General features: G+C 42.1%; 1 protein-coding gene across 1 annotated transcript in view; it reads right to left on the bottom strand.

Moving 5' to 3' along the window:
* Positions 1-1,880: 1,880 nt before the first annotated feature.
* LOC306941036 (phospholipase B1, membrane-associated-like) overlaps positions 1,881-20,710 on the bottom strand; it is a gene marked incomplete at both ends in the record, with an annotated part of 33,416 nt that continues 14,586 nt past the window's right edge. The window contains 27 exons of the mRNA XM_079526340.1: positions 1,881-1,884; positions 4,966-5,027; positions 7,063-7,176; positions 8,540-8,614; positions 8,728-8,823; positions 9,934-10,038; positions 11,329-11,410; positions 11,744-11,838; positions 12,279-12,344; positions 12,440-12,520; positions 12,618-12,669; positions 12,940-13,045; positions 13,276-13,319; positions 13,442-13,509; positions 14,875-14,933; positions 15,078-15,138; positions 15,398-15,475; positions 15,761-15,832; positions 16,375-16,470; positions 16,801-16,905; positions 17,022-17,103; positions 18,294-18,400; positions 19,039-19,104; positions 19,232-19,312; positions 19,730-19,781; positions 19,967-20,075; positions 20,448-20,491. Of these exons, the coding sequence (XP_079382466.1) occupies positions 1,881-1,884; positions 4,966-5,027; positions 7,063-7,176; positions 8,540-8,614; positions 8,728-8,823; positions 9,934-10,038; positions 11,329-11,410; positions 11,744-11,838; positions 12,279-12,344; positions 12,440-12,520; positions 12,618-12,669; positions 12,940-13,045; positions 13,276-13,319; positions 13,442-13,509; positions 14,875-14,933; positions 15,078-15,138; positions 15,398-15,475; positions 15,761-15,832; positions 16,375-16,470; positions 16,801-16,905; positions 17,022-17,103; positions 18,294-18,400; positions 19,039-19,104; positions 19,232-19,312; positions 19,730-19,781; positions 19,967-20,075; positions 20,448-20,491 (2,062 nt within the window). The remainder of the gene's footprint in view (positions 1,885-4,965; positions 5,028-7,062; positions 7,177-8,539; positions 8,615-8,727; positions 8,824-9,933; positions 10,039-11,328; positions 11,411-11,743; positions 11,839-12,278; positions 12,345-12,439; positions 12,521-12,617; positions 12,670-12,939; positions 13,046-13,275; positions 13,320-13,441; positions 13,510-14,874; positions 14,934-15,077; positions 15,139-15,397; positions 15,476-15,760; positions 15,833-16,374; positions 16,471-16,800; positions 16,906-17,021; positions 17,104-18,293; positions 18,401-19,038; positions 19,105-19,231; positions 19,313-19,729; positions 19,782-19,966; positions 20,076-20,447; positions 20,492-20,710) is intronic.

Here is a 20,710-nt window from a genome sequence, read left to right as displayed (position 1 = left end):
ATGACAAGCCAAGAATAGGGACGTGGGGTTGAAGTGGTTAAAACAATTAGCTAACACTGAAAATAAAACAAATCTAGTTATAATTGTGTTTATGTGTAATTCAATTTGGTATTTTTTATGAATGGCACATTCCTGCTTAATGTGTTATGAACAGTTTCTTCATGAATATATCATTTATATCTCCTGTTGTGTATCTTAGGACACTAAAAGCTCATTCACCTTGAATCTACTCAAGGCAAAATAATCCTTTATGGAATGCAGCATCTCTTTCCTACTCACACTCAAAAGGCCCTGCCCATCATGTCCCTCAAAGATGTGCTAATATGACTAAGCTCAAACGGAGGGCTGAGAAGGTGTGTGTGTTGTGTGTGTGTGTGTGTGTGTGTGTGTGTGTGCGTGCGTGCACGCACATGCGCGTGTGAGTGAGTGAGTGAGTGAGAGTGATACCAAAGGTCACTAAAGGCGGTCGGCTTAAGGAAGCCGTCTAAGGGGCTCTCAGTGCAGTCTAGGAAGAGTGCCGTTGGCTGTTCGCCCAGTGTGTGTGTGTGTGTGTGTGTGCGTGTGTGCGCGCATTTGCATGCATGGTGTTGGGGGGGATAGGGGTGCAAAAACATGCCAGACAGCTGAGAGATTGGAAGAGGCCAGATTGGGGGAGGGAGCGGGGGGACAGTAGAGTAGAGCTTGTGGGTGGGATGGGGGGGGGGGGGGGGGGGGGGGGGGGTTTGGGTGTTGAGCCTAACGTCCAGACCCTCCGTCACTCCACAGATCCCTGGGATGGCCCGTGGCTGGCAGCTACGTCGGCACGCAGCTCTGGGCTCCGATTGGCTCTGCTCTCTCCTTTTAGGGACATGGCGTGTGACAGGTGCCGGGTGGCCGTGCGTCGCCACAGTCTGTGTGAGCGCTGAGAAGCTGTGGGCGCCTTATTCGTCACCTCCCCCCGCTCTACTACGGTAGTGCCTGCCTGCGCTGAGGCCCTATCAGGCCACAGGGCTGCTCTCTCTCTCTCTTTTTTTTAAACCAGAGTCTAAAGCCTCAGTTATACTTAGTTGCATGCCGGTGTCGTGCTCAGTAAATAGCAGATCTACAAGCTCACTACGGGTCACAAGTGTGACGCGCCATGAGCTCGAAGATCTGCTATTCCCAGCATCATGGCATGCAATGCCGCCATAAATCAGGCCTGCAGACCCAATAAGTATGCAAGGACTCCCACCAGCAGCCCTGCCTCTAACCGTTTCAAATATTCCATTTGTAGATGTGTAATCTACCTCAGAGGGACATACATTACTAACCTACGGTATTTGTACTGTGTTCCTTTCCTCAATCTATCCTCTCTCCCCCGTTCCAACTCCTAATTTAAATGCAATGTTGAGAGCTTGCACATAAAAATATTATTTAACCCACTCTTTTACACTAATGGTGTGATAACAAAGTGTATGCTGATACTGTGCTGTGCTGCATGCTTGCACAGTTGAGTGGCATAAAAAACAAATAGGGAACCAAATGGACCAAATGGATTGGTTCTATCTGTACAGAGTTCTATTTGTTCAGAGTTATAAACACACAAGGATTATGTGTGAGTATATCTGAACTCAGTATCTGAACTCAGTGTTATCCAACAGGCTGCTGTAAGGCTTCTAAAAATAGGCAGTTTTCACAGAAATGCCAGTGGCACAGATAGTCTGTGGGCTCCATCCTTCAGGATTCCCCTGGCCTGGCCTGTGATCTGTCTCCAACAACAGTTAACCACATTAACCCTGGCATCCCTATTTTGAGTAAGTGATTATAGGAGAAATAGTTCCAAATTGTAAAAAAAAAGAAAGAAAGAAAAAGAAAAAAAGATTGTTTAAAATAGGGCTCAACAATGGCCACAAAACCATTCTTCACCTGCGTGTCACAGGATCACAGAATGAAACTTAGAGGGTGTGATGTCTTGGATAAATCAACGGCACAAAGTCAAATAGGCCTATTTGTAAGGATTATTTTCAACAGACATAGATTGCTTTGGCAGCTATTTTCCACCCAACATTACACATTATTTACATTCAATCATGCAACTTAATAACTGTCAAGGATGCACACAATTATTACATTGCATGACACAGCCTACGGCATTTACAAAAACTGCTTTATTCAGAATTAAATGGCAAAGAAACAAACAAACAAACAAACAAAAATATAAATTGTAGTCTTTGGAGGTATGGTGCTGTGTTTTATCAACCTGGCTATTCTAGTCAATGCAACACTTTTTGGCAGCTGGCTTAACACGTTATCACGAATCCATTATCAATGAATGATCTTAAATGGGTCATGTTTTTTAGGGGACATTATGATCATATAAGGGCATGTAGGAAGCCTGGAGTTTGTCAATGACAGCTGCCAGTGTGTCAATCCCCTCACCACCACCACCAGCAGCAGCAGCAGTGTCAGTCATTGCAGCTGTTTGCAACAAATGCTTAACAACATTCAGTACTGCCTCAGACAATGGCTTGTTTACCATTGAAGATTTAAATCCTGACTGTAAATTTTACTCTGAGAGTATGCAAATGTAAACAAAAGGGCCTGTTAGTGTCCATTTGGTTACATTTGTATACTTTAGTTACAGTACAAATATATATAAATACAAAATTAGGATTTTACTGTGTACACTTCTAGATAATTAAGCAAATGCTTTATTATACTTAATAATAGCGACTGGGCTCTTCGATCTTATCATACATCTTTATTCCTGCCTGCAGACCTGTTTTCCTGCTGGGCTGTGACATCATCATACATCTATTCCCGGGCCCGTTTTCTTGCTGGGCTGTGACGTCATCATACATCTTTATTCCCGGGCCCGTTTTCTTGCTGGGCTGTGACGTCATCATACATCTTTATTCCCGGGCCCGTTTTCTTGCTGGGCTGTGACGTCATCATACATCTTTATTCCCGGGCCCGTTTTCTTGCTGGGCTGTGACGTCATCATACATCTTTATTCCCGGGCCCGTTTTCTTGCTGGGCTGTGACGTCATCATACATCTTTATTCCCGGGCCCGTTTTCCTGCTGGGCTGTGACGTCATCATACATCTTTATTCCCGGGCCCGTTTTCCTGCTGGGCTGTGACATCATGTGGGTCAATCAATAGGAATAGGAAGACAGAGGGACTCGAGCCCTCACTGTTTCTTCAGGAACGTCTTATTACCAGTAAGACGCCCTGAGGGCGAGAAGCGAAGGGCGAGGTCCCGTGCACGCATCCGCCTGGGTGACGGAAGACTGCTGGGCTGTACTGGCCATATATGGAGCGTGTCTTGAGTGTACAGGGTTTGATGAGGCCAGATCAACATAAGGAATGTCAGAACAGGTCAGCTCCATATATGGAGATCTAAGGGTGGCAGCGGAGGCAGTGTCTTGAGTGTACAGGGTTTGATGAGGTCTGGCCATATATGGAGCGTCTCTTGAGTGTACAGGGTTTGGTGAGGTCAGATCAACATATGGAATGTCAGAACAGGTCAGCTCCATATATGGAGATCTAAGGGTAGCAGCATGGGCAGTGTCTTGAGTGTACAGGGGTTGTTGAGGGCCTGCACTAATAACTTTGGGGCGGGCCCGTCTAGAGTTTGAACTGACATGTATCAGTCAAAAGGGAGACATCGAAGAGGAAGGATCAACATGGAATGCAAGGAATGCAATATGGAATGTCAGAACAGGTCAGCTCCATATATGGAGATGGAGGTGTGATGTCATTGAGGAATGACCATATATGGAGGTGTGACGTGACACACGGAAATGCAGGTTTTCATAGTAAAAGCGGACCTACAGTCGCAATTATCATAAAGTGTCATAGTAAATCAGTGCCATACATATGCTGAAGAAAACCTGCAGACTAACATTCAGTAATTGGGATTTATGATCAAAACATGATGATGTTAGCCTATGAAAAAACTAAATCTTTAATTTGCCACGGACAAATGTCCATGTAGGGACATATTGATGACCTCGTCCTCTCTCTCTGCCTCTCTTATCTCCACTCTCCTCTCCCTGAAGCCTTGATGAGCCTGAGTGTCATCACCTGTGAGGACCAGATGAACTAGGTAGGCTAACGAGCTCAAGACACTATAAAAACTGGGTTGTGAACACCGTCTGTATTTGCTTGAGTTTGAGTTGATGTGGCAGGTTGTCTGTCAGGTCCAGTGGTGTTTTAGGTTCTAGAGCAGGTGGTTCTCGAGGTGGTGGTTATTAGACTTAAAAATAGCAGACATACAAGCTCATAGCATGTTATGTGACGTGCTATGAGGTCGACGTCGTAAATCTGCTATTTTTGAAGATCTCAAACTAAAAATGCCTTTAGTTTATTTCAGCTACTAAAAATGGCTGATCTACAAGCTCAGTCTAAGTAATGTTACTTAGACACTTTGATGAGAAGAAAATGAACACAAATGTTCCTTCATGGGGGTCCGTGGTACATATTTTCAGCTATGGGTCTGTGGCCAACCTGTACATCAATCTGAGGGTCTGACATGCAAATGTTGGAGGACCACTTTTCCAGTGTCTATGTCTGAGGTGTTTTGTGCAGTATATGTGGGTGTGTTCCTGTTAAAAGACCTGTTGAAAAATACACTGTGTGATGACATGAATAAATATAAATAAAGTGTATTCACAGGTGTGATTTACATAGCTCATGTTCCTCCAAACACAACTGATTTGAATTATACAGGGCTACTCTGTTTTGAATATCATTGAAGAAGATGTCCAGACAGTGTATTACTCGTTTTAAACTTAAACTGTACACTAAAACATATATGAAAACATTTTAGGTTAGAAATAAGCAATGTATAGTAACATAAAGCTTATGCTTCACACTTCAGATTACATCATCGTAAACCCTCTTTGGACTGTATAGTCTTCCTAACACACCTAATCCTGTCCTCTTTTTCACCAACGGTTGATGCAGATCTAGGGACCAACACTGACAGTGAGAAATAACACACCCATGCTGTGTTCTGTCCTTGAGCTGTAAGCAGCTGCTGGCTCGCTGTTGGTGGGTGACAGACTGCATGCTGACAGAGACGTTAATCACAAATATTTTTCACTTCCAACAAGGCAATTTGCAACTGTGAATCATGCATAGGTGATGAAGAGGTCGATGGGTGGTGGGTGGGCGGACGGCTGCCGTTTTCTTTATCATTATGAGCACTCTGATGGAGATGTACTTTGCTATACATGTTGGCCTGTAGTCAGACAGATACATGTTGAGTGGTGGATTGAGAGTGGTGGGGGTTGGGGGGCATATTCTTAACCTCTCCAGACCTATATTGTTGCTGTCGGGCAGATCAAAACCTCTTATGTCCATATTCTCTTTAACTGTTTGTGTTTTTTCGTAACCTAATGCCTTTAGCGTCACACAGAAGCATCAAAAGTAGCAGATCCACACGTTTTGAGCTTGTAGATCTGCACATTTTGCTGTTGTTGAATCTGAATCCTGCAAAGTCATAGTTTTTCGACATATAGCCTAATGACAGAGACGATGTACTTTGTCATACTACATAATACAAGTACAAACTGTGATAATATCATAAAAAGCCTTAACTGTTTCCATTGGGGTCCTTTATATGCGTTTTCATTGTGAAACACAGTCCAACAAGGTTCAGATTCAGAGGTGTAATTCACATGGTCATTTTGGTAAACAGGAAACAACACAGTTTCAACCAGGTGTTTTGTTTTGTTTGCTTTGTTTGTTATGTACAATGAGTGGCCCTAAGCAACTCCATTGGCTGTTAATGCCATGAATAATACGACATGAGGTCATGGAGTGTGTTTTATAATGTGCTGAGAGACAAGAGCTGTGAGTAAGGCTGTGAGGTTCTGCCAGCAATTTCTCTGATAATGCCAGCTCTATAAATATATGGAGTGCTTTGAAAGTTTCCATGTCAGCGGCCCATTGTCCCTCCCCATGAGTGGATATACAGGTGTGCGTGGATCACACACACACACACACACACACACACACACACACACACACACACACACACACACACACACACACACACACACACTCAAATAAATACAATTCACTTGAGTTTCCTGCCAGCAAAGTCCAGAACAGATTTACACATTTTGACAACACATTTTGCAGTGTTTGTAAAAAACTAGGATCCATCCAGGAAGAATCAGCCTGACTAGACTACACTGATTCTGACTAGAAAATACACAAGATGGCACTGTTTGACAGACTCAAAAATGGATACAGCAGTGGACTGCAGTGCAGCGGGTCATTTGATTCAATGTTATTTAGAAAATATTAGTAAATTGAGGCCATAATTCAGAGGATAGAGGCTAATTAAAACGGCTAGTGGTTTTAATTGTTCTGTCGGTCTTAACAGTTATTCAGAATGTTGTTTTACTCTGTACCACACTGAAATACTCTTAATGTATTCAGTGGTCCGACCTCTATGGCACTGGTTCCCAAAGTGCAGATGCACTTTGACATGGGTTAAACTCTATAGGATAGGGCCACTAAAAGATTATAGTTTGCAAAGTGTATCGAAAGTCTTACATTGCATCATTTGGAACTTTCTCAAAAGTACATTTTTTAAGTAGCTGATCTTTAATTATTATCCATATGTCAGAAATAAACATACCTCAAATGTAGACACAATGATGACATATAGCAATTATTTTATTGCACCAATAAATAAGAATGAGAAATGAGATACTATACAAAACTGATTCACAATATATAATTACCATATAACCTTTCACAATTTAGCTGTGGAGTATTTACAAAAAAAATATATATACTAAAATACTAAAATTATAAGATTGACTGTACACATTGCTTCCTTGGTAAACAATGTCTATTTTGTCATTATGCCAAGAGCGGGTCTGCATGCATGCATGGATGTTTGCCTTTTTGCCAAGACTCTCCATTAAAAAGCACTCGCTTTCAGTTTAATTTCTAGTGCTTTCTCTGCATTTTTCCTCTGCCTGCAGGAGAAAAATAGCCAGGCAGCAGCGATGCCAACCAGTAAGCTACCCACAGACAGAACCACTGGCACCCATACTAAAGGAGAGGAACACTGAGTTACAGGGCTGGTTGGCACTGGGTCTGGATGGGAGGTGTGTGTAACTGGTGCAGCAGTGGTAGGGGTTACGGGTGGACTTGGCATGCTGTTCGTCTTAGTGAAGATGTAGGGCTGAGCCTGAAAGAGAGGAAAGAGCATTAGTGCAAGAGACAACATTCAGCCACTAGATGTCACAATTACAACATCTCTGATGATCACTGTTCAATATTTTGAATTGCACAGTGTATGTACTATGTACAGTGTGCTGGAAACGACAGCAGCTTGTCAAGGGCCGGAAACTCTTACAAAGTAACAGCATTGGAGAACCAGTGAAAATGCTTTAGGGCAGCAGTACTTAATATTGAGATGGTATCGATTTGTATTCGTTTTCAAAGCAGTATAGGCATATGTTTGTTTTGTTACCACTGGTTTTCTCCGCTTAAGAAACCCATACATTGAACTTAGTTTTCCTCAGATGTATCAGTAGAATGAGATCTCTGATTAGGATTCAAATCCACAGTATTGCAAGGACGTGATGTGATGTGACGTGATGTGGCGTGATGTGACGTGATGTGGTGTGACGTGGCGTGACGTGACGTGGCGTGACGTGGCGTGACGCAACATGTGGTTAAACCACAGTGAGCCAATAAGAGATTAAAACTCCAAACATGTCACATGATCCAAGATGGCAGCGATTACGTCCTTGATGTTAAAGTCGAGAGCAGTTTCAGGTTTGCTCGTACCTTCTCAGCTATGTGCCTGTGCGTCACTGAGATTTGCCTCAAAGAAGTCGGGTGGTAGCAGCAAAAACCTTGGAGGAAAGAGCCCTGGTCGGAGATACGGATTCAAGAAATTGGATGGGAATTTTTCCCATGCTGGCAACATCCTTGCGACCCAGCGTCTGATGAGGTATCACCCAGGAGCACATGTGGGGATGGGAACAAACAACACACTCTATGCCCTGGAGGATGGTATAGTAAGATTCACTAAAGAAGTATACATCCCTCCACCACGCAGCCCGGAGACCTGGCAGGTGATCACCAAACTGCCAAAAGGTGCCGTACTCTACAAGACCTTCATCAACGTCGTGCCTGTCAAACAGGAGGGCAAGTTCAAACTGGTGGATATGGTCTAAGCCTGAGCGGATTGTGGAATTGTGTTGGGATGGAGGACATTTCGAGTCTGTCAGTAGACTATGGATGCGTGGCCTTATAACTGTGCATACTGCATTGTCACTCACAGGACCAGTGAGGATGTTTGACCTTTCCTCTGAAGAGACGTAATGATGCACTTGAGCACTGAGCAGTGTAATTGCTGAGCCGTGACATGATTGCAAACTATTGTAATGAGGCTGTGTACACGTATGTTTTTATGTACTCCGCATTGTATCCATACAATGTGTAACTTCATATATTGGATAACTCTTGAGGATCCATAAATCGACACTTGGGATCTCTCTGCTGGCAACTATCTCCATGATTATTCTATGGAATCAGCATACCTCAGACGGACAATGAATCTTGGAGCGATCATAAGTGAAGTTGTTGAATGCCTGCTTCCTGCCTACTGGCTCCAACTGTTAAAATGAAAAATAAATATATACAATTATAATAAAGGCTACAAAAACCTCCACCGCCTCCACAAATACCATTCAATGCATGTTAGGACGTGACATGTCCCTGCCGTTACCATGTTATTCCACAGGGCGAGGGCCATCTCTGCGTGTCCTCTCTCACTGGGGTGTAAACAGTCCACGGAGAAGAAAGTGTCGTCAGCCTTTCCCTCCTGGTAACAGAGAAGTACTCGCATTGTTTACTTAAAGGGGCATTCCACCCATTTTCAACATTTTACTATGTCATTAATATACCTTAGAGCTGTTGTGTGGAAATAATAAAAAGGTTCTGAAAGGTCTGAAAAAAATCATTAACATGGTGAAACACATCTTGATGATGTCATCAAGATGTGTTTCACCATGTTAATGATTTTTTTCATGACATAGTAAACTGTTGAAAATGGGTGGTTTTCCCCTTTAAGTAAATGTATTAATACCCTATTGTAGAAATATAGTCTGTTAAGTAGAAGTTTAGAATTCAAAATTTACTTGAGTAAAAGTACAAAAGTATTGGCCTCAAAATATACTTAAAATACTAAAAGTACTCATTGTGCAGAATGTCCCATTTCAGTGTCGCAGATCGGTTATTTTCAAATAACCAAAGCATTGGGCTGTATTGGGCAGAATTAGTGGCTAATCTATGTTTTGTAATAATAATCTAAATCTAAAAAGTAACTAGTAACTAAAGATTACAAATTACTGTATAGTGGAATGAAAAGTACAAGCCTCTGAGCTGTAGTGGAGCAAGTAAAAGTATAGAAAATTGGAAATCGTCCAGTAAAGTAAAAGTACCATAGAACTGTACTTATTAATTGAGTACATGTACTTAGTTACCTTACACCACTGCCCATGAGATCACATTAACATTGCACTGCATTCTGTCTCTAAATAACCCCTTGGTACAGATTGTGCTCACAATGATACTTGCTCAAATGTACAATAACTGTGTTTAGGCATGTACACCCAGATACTAAACTCCCACATTCTGCACATTCCCCATTGTTGCTAAAGTGTTTTTACCTGTAGCCTACTTATTGTCAACTTTAGATTTGACCTTTATTATTCTAATTTATTTGTTATTATTTTATTATATCCGGTACTATCACTTTTGTTATCTTGTATTTGTATTGCTGTTGTAAGCATATTCTTGTGGAACTCGCGGTATTAGTGACACATTTTTAATCTTGAATGCATATATATATCTGTGCAAAAAAAGTAATATACCTTTTTTCATACACGTGTGTTGCTTCAAGTGTGAATGAAGTTCTGTCTCTGGAACTCACCTCAGTGAAAGGGACGAAGGCATTGCGTAAGTAGGGTTGAAGGACAATAGTGAAGTCTTCTCGCCCGTCATAGTGATCTCCAGAGACCAGATATTGAGTTTCAGCCTATATACAAACAGGAACAAGTCTGATTAACCTAATTAAGACCTGAGACTGATTCTACAAATATCTTCTAAATCAGTTTTCTGAAAAACTTATGTTGCTACATCAGTGGTTCTCAAACGTCTTCATGTCAAGGACCCCCAAAATTATATGAATTTGGTCTCAGACCCCCACCTCAAAATATGTTGTTCCAAGGACCCCCAGAAGCAGAGATTTTTACACATTTTCAAGAATTTTCAAAAATATCAGATCTGTGTCACACTGACAGAATGATCCAGCCATCCTGGACCCAGCGGAACTCCCAGTCCCAGCCAGAGAGAGCCTCCGTGAGACAGTTTCCCCACCCTGGGTCTGCACTCTGCGGTGATTAGATGCTGGCAGTCTGCTGAGGTGATCGTTCCTGTGTTAGCGGCTGCACTCCTGGTCGTCTGGTACTCGTCATTGCCCTGTCTCCCTCCCCAGGGGTCCTCATCCTCCTCCCTACTGGCTCCTGTGTCCTGCTTCCCCCTTTCACTGCCCGGCGGGCCTCGAGCGACATATGCGGCTTGCAGGCCCCCACCCCTACCAGTGTCGACGCCAGGGGGGCACCTGCAGGTGGGCCGTTTTCGGGGGTCCCGTCCGGGCTATTTTACAGTGCCCCACACCAGGCACCTTGCTGTCCAGGGCGCTGATTGAGGATCTTCGTCCCTGGCTTCCCATGCTGGTGCCCCTACCCCTGCCTGGGGTCATTTGGAAGCCGGACTTTGGGGAGAGGGTACTGTCACACTCTGTGCCCAGAGTGTGCCATGCCTGGGTCGCCTCCTTCATGTTTCCCCCCTTGTTCCCTGGTGAGTCCATGATTGTCAGTCTGGGCTCCACCTGGATTCACAGGTGTGAACTTGGCCTAATGACTGCCTAGTTGGCCAGGCAGGAACTATACTTAGGTCAGGATTTAGAGGCGTTTTTAGAATCGGCCTCAGGCCTAAATGGGTTAAGACTGCTCTCTGTGCTGGATCATTGTATTGTCACACTGTGTGTTTGTGGATTATGTTTACTTGCCCTGTGAGGTGTTTTGGATTTTCTTTTAAGTTTAAGTAAAGTTAACGTAAACTGTCCTCCTGAGTTTCCTGCATGAGTGTGTAGCCTACTTTGAGATGAGTTATTCATATGGGTCCAACAAACACATTCCGGGGTTCCTGACAACAAGCTCAGAGCGTGGCATGAGGTGACGCGCTATGAGCTTGTATATCTGCTATATTTGAATAGCCAAAGTAGACAAAAATGGTTAAAGTGGTTAAAATCTACAAGGCCTACCTGGTATTCTCGATTGATTTGTTTGATCTCTTCAAACTCTGGAGAGTTGTCCTCTGGATTAATGAGACAGCCACAGGTGGTCCTGTGATGCAGAGACATGTTGATTCCTCTCTCTACTAACATCAATTTCAACCTGGCGTCTCTATATTTTCACCATGTCATTCTAGGTGAACCTTTTACATTTCCCCCCCCAAAAGTTTCAAAAATAGCAAATATATCTCACAACATATCACATTGTGGCGTGTTGTCAGCTCGTCTATTTTCACAATTCATCATACAGCAAAGTATTGGGCTCAGGTGGTTTAACAGTAGCGAACTGAAGTCTGACACCACTGAAATGAAGGTTTATGAACAGTATATCTCTGGTACCAAAATGACAAATTTATGAAAGACGATGTGAGGATATTGAACAAACCTTGGAATTAAGCCACAGCCCAGGGTGTTTTTCTCAATGGTTCTCACTGGATCCATCTGCACAAGCTCAACCAAGTTGACCAAAACCCTTGGTACCTACATACACAGAGAAAGATGCTCAACCAAGTTGACCAAAACCCTTGGTACCTACATACACAGAGAAAGATGCTCAACCAAGTTGACCAAAACCCTGACTTAATGTCAACAGTACTGCAGGGGTAATTGTTAAACTGTGTGTGTGTGTGTGTGTGTGTGTGTGTGTGTGTGTGTGTGTGTGTGTGTGTGTGTGTGTGTGTGTGTGTGTGTGTGTGTGTGTGTGTGTGTGTGTGTGTGTGTGTGTGTGTGTGTGTGTGTGTGTGTGTGTGTGTGTGTGTGTTTGTTTGTTTTAAAGATGCAATCTGTTGTTTTTATGGCAATCTATTGTAGATTGAGCTTGTAGATCAGCAATTTTTTGCCAAAGAGAATTTGTTAAGAGGGGGAGCGGGTCTTGGGGGATTCAAATACATATAGGATTTAAGTGATTAAACAGCACTCACCTCTTTGTACAGTATGTCCAGACTGGCCTTCAGATTCTGGCTAAAGTTCTTCGGCGACAGGTTGTTCTGTGTATTAAAGTACAACATGTATTTCAGAACTATACAGTAAATCAGACAGCAATTTACAGTTTGCTGTATGGCCACCTCCACAAAACACTTACCTCATCAAGGCAATAACTGCACAGATCATTTGCTCCCACAAACACGGTCACAAGCTTCCAGTCGTTTTCAAAATGCACTTCCTGTGTGGCAAGTGCAAAGGGCAAGAGGGCAGACGCTGAGTGGCGAAATTCATAGGATATTCATGAATGAGATGACTCACATCATTCACAATCTCACCTTATGTCCTTCCATGGCCTTGATGAGAGCTTTGACTTGTGCTGGGATGTCACTGGTGAAAGAAGACCGGCAGCAGGCGTTACGTTAAGGAAGGAAGAGAGGAGTGGGGGTGCAACGCTTAATCAAACAAATCAAATTTAACAAAACAACCAATTTTAATAAAATAATCCATTTTAAAATATCAAACGCTTTTCTAGATTATTTAAAAAGTAGTAATAATCGTTAACAGAGTAATGGATAACTGCAGTAAAAAGGAGCAGAGTTATAGAGCTGAAGTAGACAACCAATAATGAGAGGTGGAGAAAGAAGGATCTGCACATACGAAGTCTTAGCTCCAGGCACAGCCATGTTGAAGTCCTTCTTAAATATACTTGATCCCTGACCCGTGGAGAAGCCCAGGAGAGACGGGTTGAACTTCCTCAGGATGTCTGGGAGACAGACGGCACATCAGCATTAGGACAGAGTGAGAAACCTCTTTGTGACAATCTCTGCCTGTGTAAAGTGATTGTTTAATATTGTAGACAAAATAAGCTATGGTTTCAGCCTATACCGTTTCAGTCAGAAATGTAGTTATTTTCTCTTATGAAATCTAAACATAATTGACCAAATTAAACTATAAACTAAACTGTCAAATTAGAAGCTATATTTACAAACTCACTGGGCAGTGTCGTCACATTTTCCAATGTCTCATCACCTCCAATGCTGCAGAAATAAAGGCAACCAATAATTAGTGTAATTTGTAAAACACCCAACCATGAAAAGGTGTATAATGTGTGTATGCATTTCATGATCTATGATGTTGACTCTGTTGGCCAATATTGTACCTGAATGATACGCCCTTATACTTTGTATTGACTTGGAGCAGATTATTGGCTTTGGCACCAGTACCAACCTACAACAAAGAACAAGTGTACAGATTCAGAAGAGGACTGCCGCATGTTGCAGAGACGACCGCAGAGAAGATTTAGTGCATGTTGATTCTAGCACACATTTTAGGACATACAAGGGCTAAGAATGCTAGGAATGGCACTTGATGTAACATGGGCGGTCCACATCAGAAGCGTGGACCTCTACAGAGGCCTCCCACGGGTCACAGACAATGTCAGTGAGAGAAGGATGAGGCTGGCAGGCAAATGCTACCGTCATACAGTCTGGAGAACAGAAGCTCAGATCGCCTCCTCCCCAATTCTCATCTTTACAAACGCGCAAATGTATCCTAATATAAATCAAAATCATCCAAGCATATCTAGCTTGCTTCTTAGCAGAAATGGAAATAAAATAATTAAATGTAAAGATATTTTAAAATATATTTTCATGAACCGAAATGGCAGCTTCCTTGCTCGGATTTCAGGAGGTGTAGTTCCAGACTCTATAGCATTCGGAGACTGTGGAATAGTTGTCTGGCTATGCGAGACTAGCAGGGCACTGCCTCAGGCACTGGAGCCAACCCAAGGCACAGCTAGGAGGGGCGGCAAGTCTGCAGTCTCGCATCACATCGGGGAAGTCAATAGAGCTGAACATTTAAAACAGAAATAGTCAAGCATTGCATTGCGACGCGTTGTGCGATTGAAAATTGGCTATTTTTTAATTATTTAAAATATGGCTTAAGTGGTACAGTAAATAAAATATGGTGCAGTTTATGTTTATTTTTATCTACTAAAAATATATTTGTGTTAATTTTTATATATTGTTTTGCTTATAGTTGAAATGTTTTCCAAATTGAGTTCAACATTTTGCCCTTTTCTTTTCTTTAACATTTTTTATAAAAAATATCAATCATGCTGTCCGCGGCTCTTTTATAAACATTGGCGGCCTCTCATCTCTCACTTTGATTCACTTCAAGCTATCTCATTGGATTAGATAAGTGCATACCGGTAAGTCACCCGAGGGTGCAGACTTTGTTCTATCATTGTCACAATTCACAAGGAGCATAATGGCATCTGAGGCTGAGTCAACATGCTGTTTTCACCCTGTCTTTCCCTTGTCTCTCTCTCTTTCCTTCTTTTTTTCTCCAATCTTTACTTCTTCTTTTTTTTTTCTTCTCCTTGCTTCTTTTTAATTCTTCTTCTCTTTTTCTCTCTATCAGTTACTCTTCTTTTTATGGGTGGGAGAGGGGGTGGGGGGGGGTACTTGGGAGCAGCACTGTGAACAAGCACTGACTACTGACTACCATGAAATGCACCTACTGGTATTGTATATATACAATATGTGTCATGGATCAGGCTCTGATCAGCAGATTATAAATGCATTGACTTACAGTGGAGGAGTCTCCCAGCGCTGCAACCACCTTGATGTCTGCTGGTCTGAGCTTGTGAACTAAGGAAGGGAGAACACAATGAGTACTTGAACTCCCCATCACCTCCACTGAGCATGTCTTTTAACTAAGGAAGGGAGAACACAATGAGTACTTGAACTCCCCATCACCTCCACTGAGCATGTCTTTTTACAACATATTGTCACCTGAGGTAGGCACGGTGGCAGATGGAGCGATGTCCACACAGGAGAAGTCACTTCCCCAGTTCTAGTACAACAAAAGAAAGTATCAGAAACTGGTGACGTGTAGAGTGATATTGTCCTGACTAATCAATGGTTTTGTTTATAACCAATGCAGTTTCATTAAAGCTATCAATTACATATTTCAGTATATCTTCTCTCCTTTTACTTTCTTCTTTAAGCCCGATTTATGAAAATACACAAAATGGACAGTCACAAAAGCTTGTAGATCTGCTACTTTTGGCTCATGACAACATCGTATAATAGAGCACAAATCGTATGCTTACCGGGATAGGTCCAGGTGGTGGGGAAGGATCAGCATAGGTGTAATTGCTGTTGTGATAGGTCCGCACGTACGGGGCCGACTAGATCAGAAGAACAGAAGTGTTTTATAAACATCACATAATATGATTTGATCACCATGGAGGTGACTGAAGACTAATTAACAAAAAAAAAAGCAAACGAAAAGTAGCCTACAATTGCTAATGTTTATTCTGAAAGAAGTACAAACCACCCCATCATTTAAATAGCAGTAAAGCCGAGAATACTGTTGTAGGATTTAAAGAGATGAGGATTCAAACCCACCATACTTTATTATTAACAACAACAACAACAACAACAACAATATAACAGCAAGAATGAGTGCATACCTTGGATGGACATTTCAACTCGATTGTGGCATTAAAGTCTTGTTTGGTAACTTTTTGACCAAGAGGCTCCAACTATGGGGAAACAAGAGCATAACATTCAGTATGCATCACCTCAAATTTCATAGTAATAGTAATTTCTAGTTGTAGTAATAGTAATTTCATAGTAGGCCTACTTTGTGTCAATACATTTACAACATTGGTTAATTGGTTAATATCTGAAACTAATTTGTGCCAGGGACTCCCAGAAGAGAAGATTTATGTTATATATTTTTTATTATTCAATTCAATTTTTCAAATATTATTCAATAATAGCAGGTGTACAAGCTCGCAGTCTGGCACGAAATGACACGCTGTGAGCTTGTACATCTGCTATTTTTGAATAGCCAACTGATTGTGATGATTGTGATGCTGTATATCACATTTTGCTGGGGACCCCCCCCCCCAGACCCCACTTTGAGAACCACTGGTTTACAGCTAGGGAGCCTACATTACGTAAATGAGTGTTTCAACTGAGGAAGTGATCTTGACACGTTTCCGCCCATGGTGGCACAATGTGCTTGACATAAAAAAGCGGCAATTTGAAAGTGGCTGCTCAGTGTGTCGCAGATTCCCACCATGTTGTTCCAGAGGGAGCGAGCCATCAGCGTCTGGGCCTTCTGGCTGAGATGGAAGCAGTCAGGTGAGAAGAAGCTGCGGTCGGGACGGCCGTCCTGTGGTAGCAGAATATAGACGAATATAGACGTCATTCAGAGCATTTCTAGTATTGACATCAGTGGGGGACAAAAAACAGGTTACACAGTCAACGCTGTGTTCGAGTGACTGATACTGTGCGTAATACTTCAAAAGAAGTATAATATTAAAATATCTAGCTCATGCTCATCAAGTTATGAGCATGTAGATTGTCTATTTTTGAAAATGTTAATGTGCTGGCTTGTTTGTTTAGTCGTTGAGCTGTACTGTTGTGATGCGTTGGAAATGTTAAATAATGTTTTGAAATCTTCTTCAACTGAACTGAATTGAATTGAGTCTCTGTATCTCACCGGCAGCTTGGGAACGACGACCTCTCTGAAGAAAGGCTGGACGACCACAGTGAAGTCTGTCTTGGTGTCATAGCGGCCAGACTCCACAAGCTCATTCAATACAAGCTGAAAGAATGAGACAAGAGCTGAAACGAACGCATGGAGATGAAAAATAGAGCATGACAAGAGACAATGAAGATGACCACATTATGGCCTTCCTTCCAGTACGTGTCTCCTCCTACCTGATACTCTCTGTTCAGCTCCTCCACCTTCTCTAGAGCTTTAGAGCCAGGCTTTGGTGAGATAACGCAGGGACAGAGAATCCTGACAAGGGGAAGATATCAGGAGAGATATACAGCCTTGTATGATTGTCTCTTATTGATACATCTGCATTGGCAGACAAAATAGCTGCAGGCCGGCCTAGCGATCCGGGCACCTAGGCTGGTAATCCAGCGGTGTCTCTTGCGGTGGCCGAACGGATAGCGGCGCGGTCTTGATACCGGAAGGTTCCTAGTTCGAATCAGCCGTCCGACACGTTAAAATTACCACCGCTGAAGTGCCCTTGAACAAGGCATTGAACCACTACGATGAAATGTGTTCTATGAGCAGGGCCTGGCTGGAAACAAGTTCTTGAGCTTAGCCCAGATACCCTGGGTAAATATAGATTTCATTTCATTTCATTTCAATCCAGCCTGACAGCGTTTTGCGGGTTCAACTCCCGATCCCCTCGACCTTTGCTACGTGTCACCCCCCCATCTCTCTCCCCATTTCCTGTCAATGAAAGGCTTCAAAGACTGTGAGCTTTAGATACCAAAAGTCAACCCCAATATGTTCAGCCTAATATATGATACAGTGAAAAAGTGCTAAAAAGACATACTTTCAAGAAAAATAAATGTTGCAGACACTAGTCCCTATTCTAGGCATGTCCTAAATAGGACAACGTTAGGCAAAACAGATGGAATAGCCTACTAGCTCAAAATGCATCGCAATATGATGCGTTGAGTAGATCGAATGTTTTAGCTGAAGAGCTTTGCTGTAGAGGGGAAATAGGACATAGCCAAGTACAAACCCCTGTACTTATAAAAATATAAAATATAAATACAAATATTTAAAGGCCAGTCAGTCCACACTCCTTGCCAACATGCAACTACCATTATCCCCAATGGCAGTTGCAAGGTGTTACGGCCAGCCGGATTTTGCATTTGGATGAATTGTGTTATATTTGGCATGTATATATATTTGGCATGTATTGTTCTGTATTTTTCTTTGTTCTGAGGTGGAGAGATGGTGTAAGGTGTAGACTGAAGCACTGATTATAAATGGACTGACACAGGGAGTGGATTGGTGGGAGACACATAAACTGACTCTCAAACTTACTGACTTTGCATTGGTGTGGCTTCAAAACTGTTTTGTTGTAACAAGGAGTTGCGACTAGTGGCATTGGTCTGGTCTGGCCTTTTTAAGAGAGAGCTAATGCATTTGAAAGCATCTTTTGATTAGGTATTGAGACTTACTTGACCAGCCAGGTGGGACAATTCACAGATGGGCCAGTGTCAGTGTGCATTTCTCTGAGTGGGGTAATATGAAGAGTCTCCACAAGGTTGACCAAGGTCCTGGGAACCTGGCACATTTACACATTTAGAACATCTGGAACCTGGCACATTTACACATTTAGAACATCTGGAACCTGGCACATTTACACATTTAGAACATCTGGAACCTGGCACATTTACACATTTAGAACATCTGGAACCTGGCACATTTATACACTTAGAACATCTGGAACCTGGCACATTTATACATTTAGAACATCTGGAACCTGGCACATTTACACATTTAGAACATCTGGAACCTGGCACATTTATACATTTAGAACATCTGGAACCTGGCACATTTACACATTTAGAACATCTGGAACCTGGCACATTTACACACTTAGAACATCTGGAATCTGGCACATTTACACACTTAGAACATCTGGAACCTGGCACATTTACACATTTAGAACATCTGGAACCTGGCACATTTACACATTTAGAACATCTGGAACCTGGCACATTTACACATTTAGAACATCTGGAACCTGGCACATTTACACATTTAGAACATCTGGAACCTGGCACATTTACACATTTAGAACATCTGGAACCTGGCACATTTACACATTTAGAACATCTGGAACCTGGCACATTTATACATTTAGAACATCTGGAACCTGGCATCTGATATACTATACTGTACTGTTTTGGTTGTTCTTACTTCCTTATGAAGATAATCCAAGGCATCACGGATGTATCGCATACTACTTTGGGCAGAATAAGAGTTCTGTGGGCACATAAAGAAGCAACGTAGTGTCAGAGTTTCATTTGTAAAACAAAACATCTAACTCTGCTATTGTTATTTTGAAAATTACAACTATATTAATATAATATTAAACATAATTGCCACTCACTGAATTGTAGCAGGCATCACAGATGTCGTTGCCACCAATGAAAACTGTGATCACCTTCCAGTCAGATTCAAAATCGATGCGCTGAAAGAGAAATTATTGCATGTGAGTATATTGTTATCATAGTGTAATAACTATGCAGTACAGTGGTGTCTTTTGCAAGATTGTCATGTCATATCATTTTATAAGAATGCTGTCCTTGTCTGGCAGATGATGAGCTAGGATGACTGATACCTTCAACGGTTGAGATAAAGGGATTTACAAAATACGTCTGAGTTGCACAACGAAGGCAATGGATGGCAAAATACAGAAACCTTTGAACACCTGTAACTTGAGCTATGTCTTAATTTATGTCATGAAATGAACATCACTGATAAATATCGGAGGATTCTTCTACAATTACTGTACATTTTCATTATGGTACCAAAGTGACAAAAACATCAATCACAGGGGGCAGATATTAAGTTGTTTCTAAATGTAAAGAAGTAGAGATGTCCTTACAGAGTCATTCTTCATCCTTGCTACCAGGGCTCGAGCCTGGTGTGGCATGTCCCTTAAAAACAGACGCAAAGGAAAAATTACATATTATACAAACCACAAATGGCCTATAAGGAATCCAGGGGGTAAAATGTGATTGTACAATCTACAATTTATATAGGCCAAATTGACCAAAGTCCTGTTATGGCGAAGCAATAACACAATGTAGAAATACTTTGAGAGATTTCTGCAAGGACTCACCTGCTCCTGTCTCCTGCCACAGCCTGGTTGAGAAAGGCATCATGTGTGTCCTGCCTACCCATACCTACTGAGTAGCCAGTCAGTAGAGGATTAAAATGCTTCAGGATATCTAACAGAGAACAAAGAAACACATTGTGAGCTTGTAGATCGGCTATTTTAAGTAATACAAATTGACATTTTTTTTCAATAATGGCATGTTCAAAATTTGAATTGAAATAAAATGTCATGTTTTTATATACTGTTTTGTTTAGATTTTATGATTATCTTTTTTTTCTCCTATCCAACTAACTGCTGTCCCCCGGGGGGGGGGGACTCCCCCCACAGCGGCCCACACAGACACGACACAAACACCATACAGACATGAGACTCACTGGGCAGAGTGGTGACATTGGTAAGGTTTAAACACCATACAGACATGAGACTCACTGGGCAGAGTGGTGACATTGGTAAGGTTTAAACACCATACAGACATGAGACTCACTGGGCAGAGTGGTGACATTGCTGAGGTTTTCATCTCCACCAATGCTGTGAGGGGAAAACAAAACAGAACATGGTTAGCTTCATGAATGGTTACATTTTGGAAGCTTTCAGGCATTAGACCATATTGAAGCACTCAGTTGTTTATGCTGTATCCAGATCAGATGCTTCTCAGAACTCACTCTTATGGTGAGGCCTTTTATTATGATAGAACCTTTCAAAATGTCCTTCATGCTTTATAGTTTACAGGCTTTTTTTGAGGGGCAC

This window comes from Electrona antarctica, assembly GCF_951216825.1.
Source record: "Electrona antarctica genome assembly, chromosome: 17".
Lineage (NCBI taxonomy): Eukaryota > Metazoa > Chordata > Actinopteri > Myctophiformes > Myctophidae > Electrona > Electrona antarctica.
Note: the sequence above shows the minus strand (reverse complement) of the source record. Positions and strands in the feature narration are given on the sequence as shown.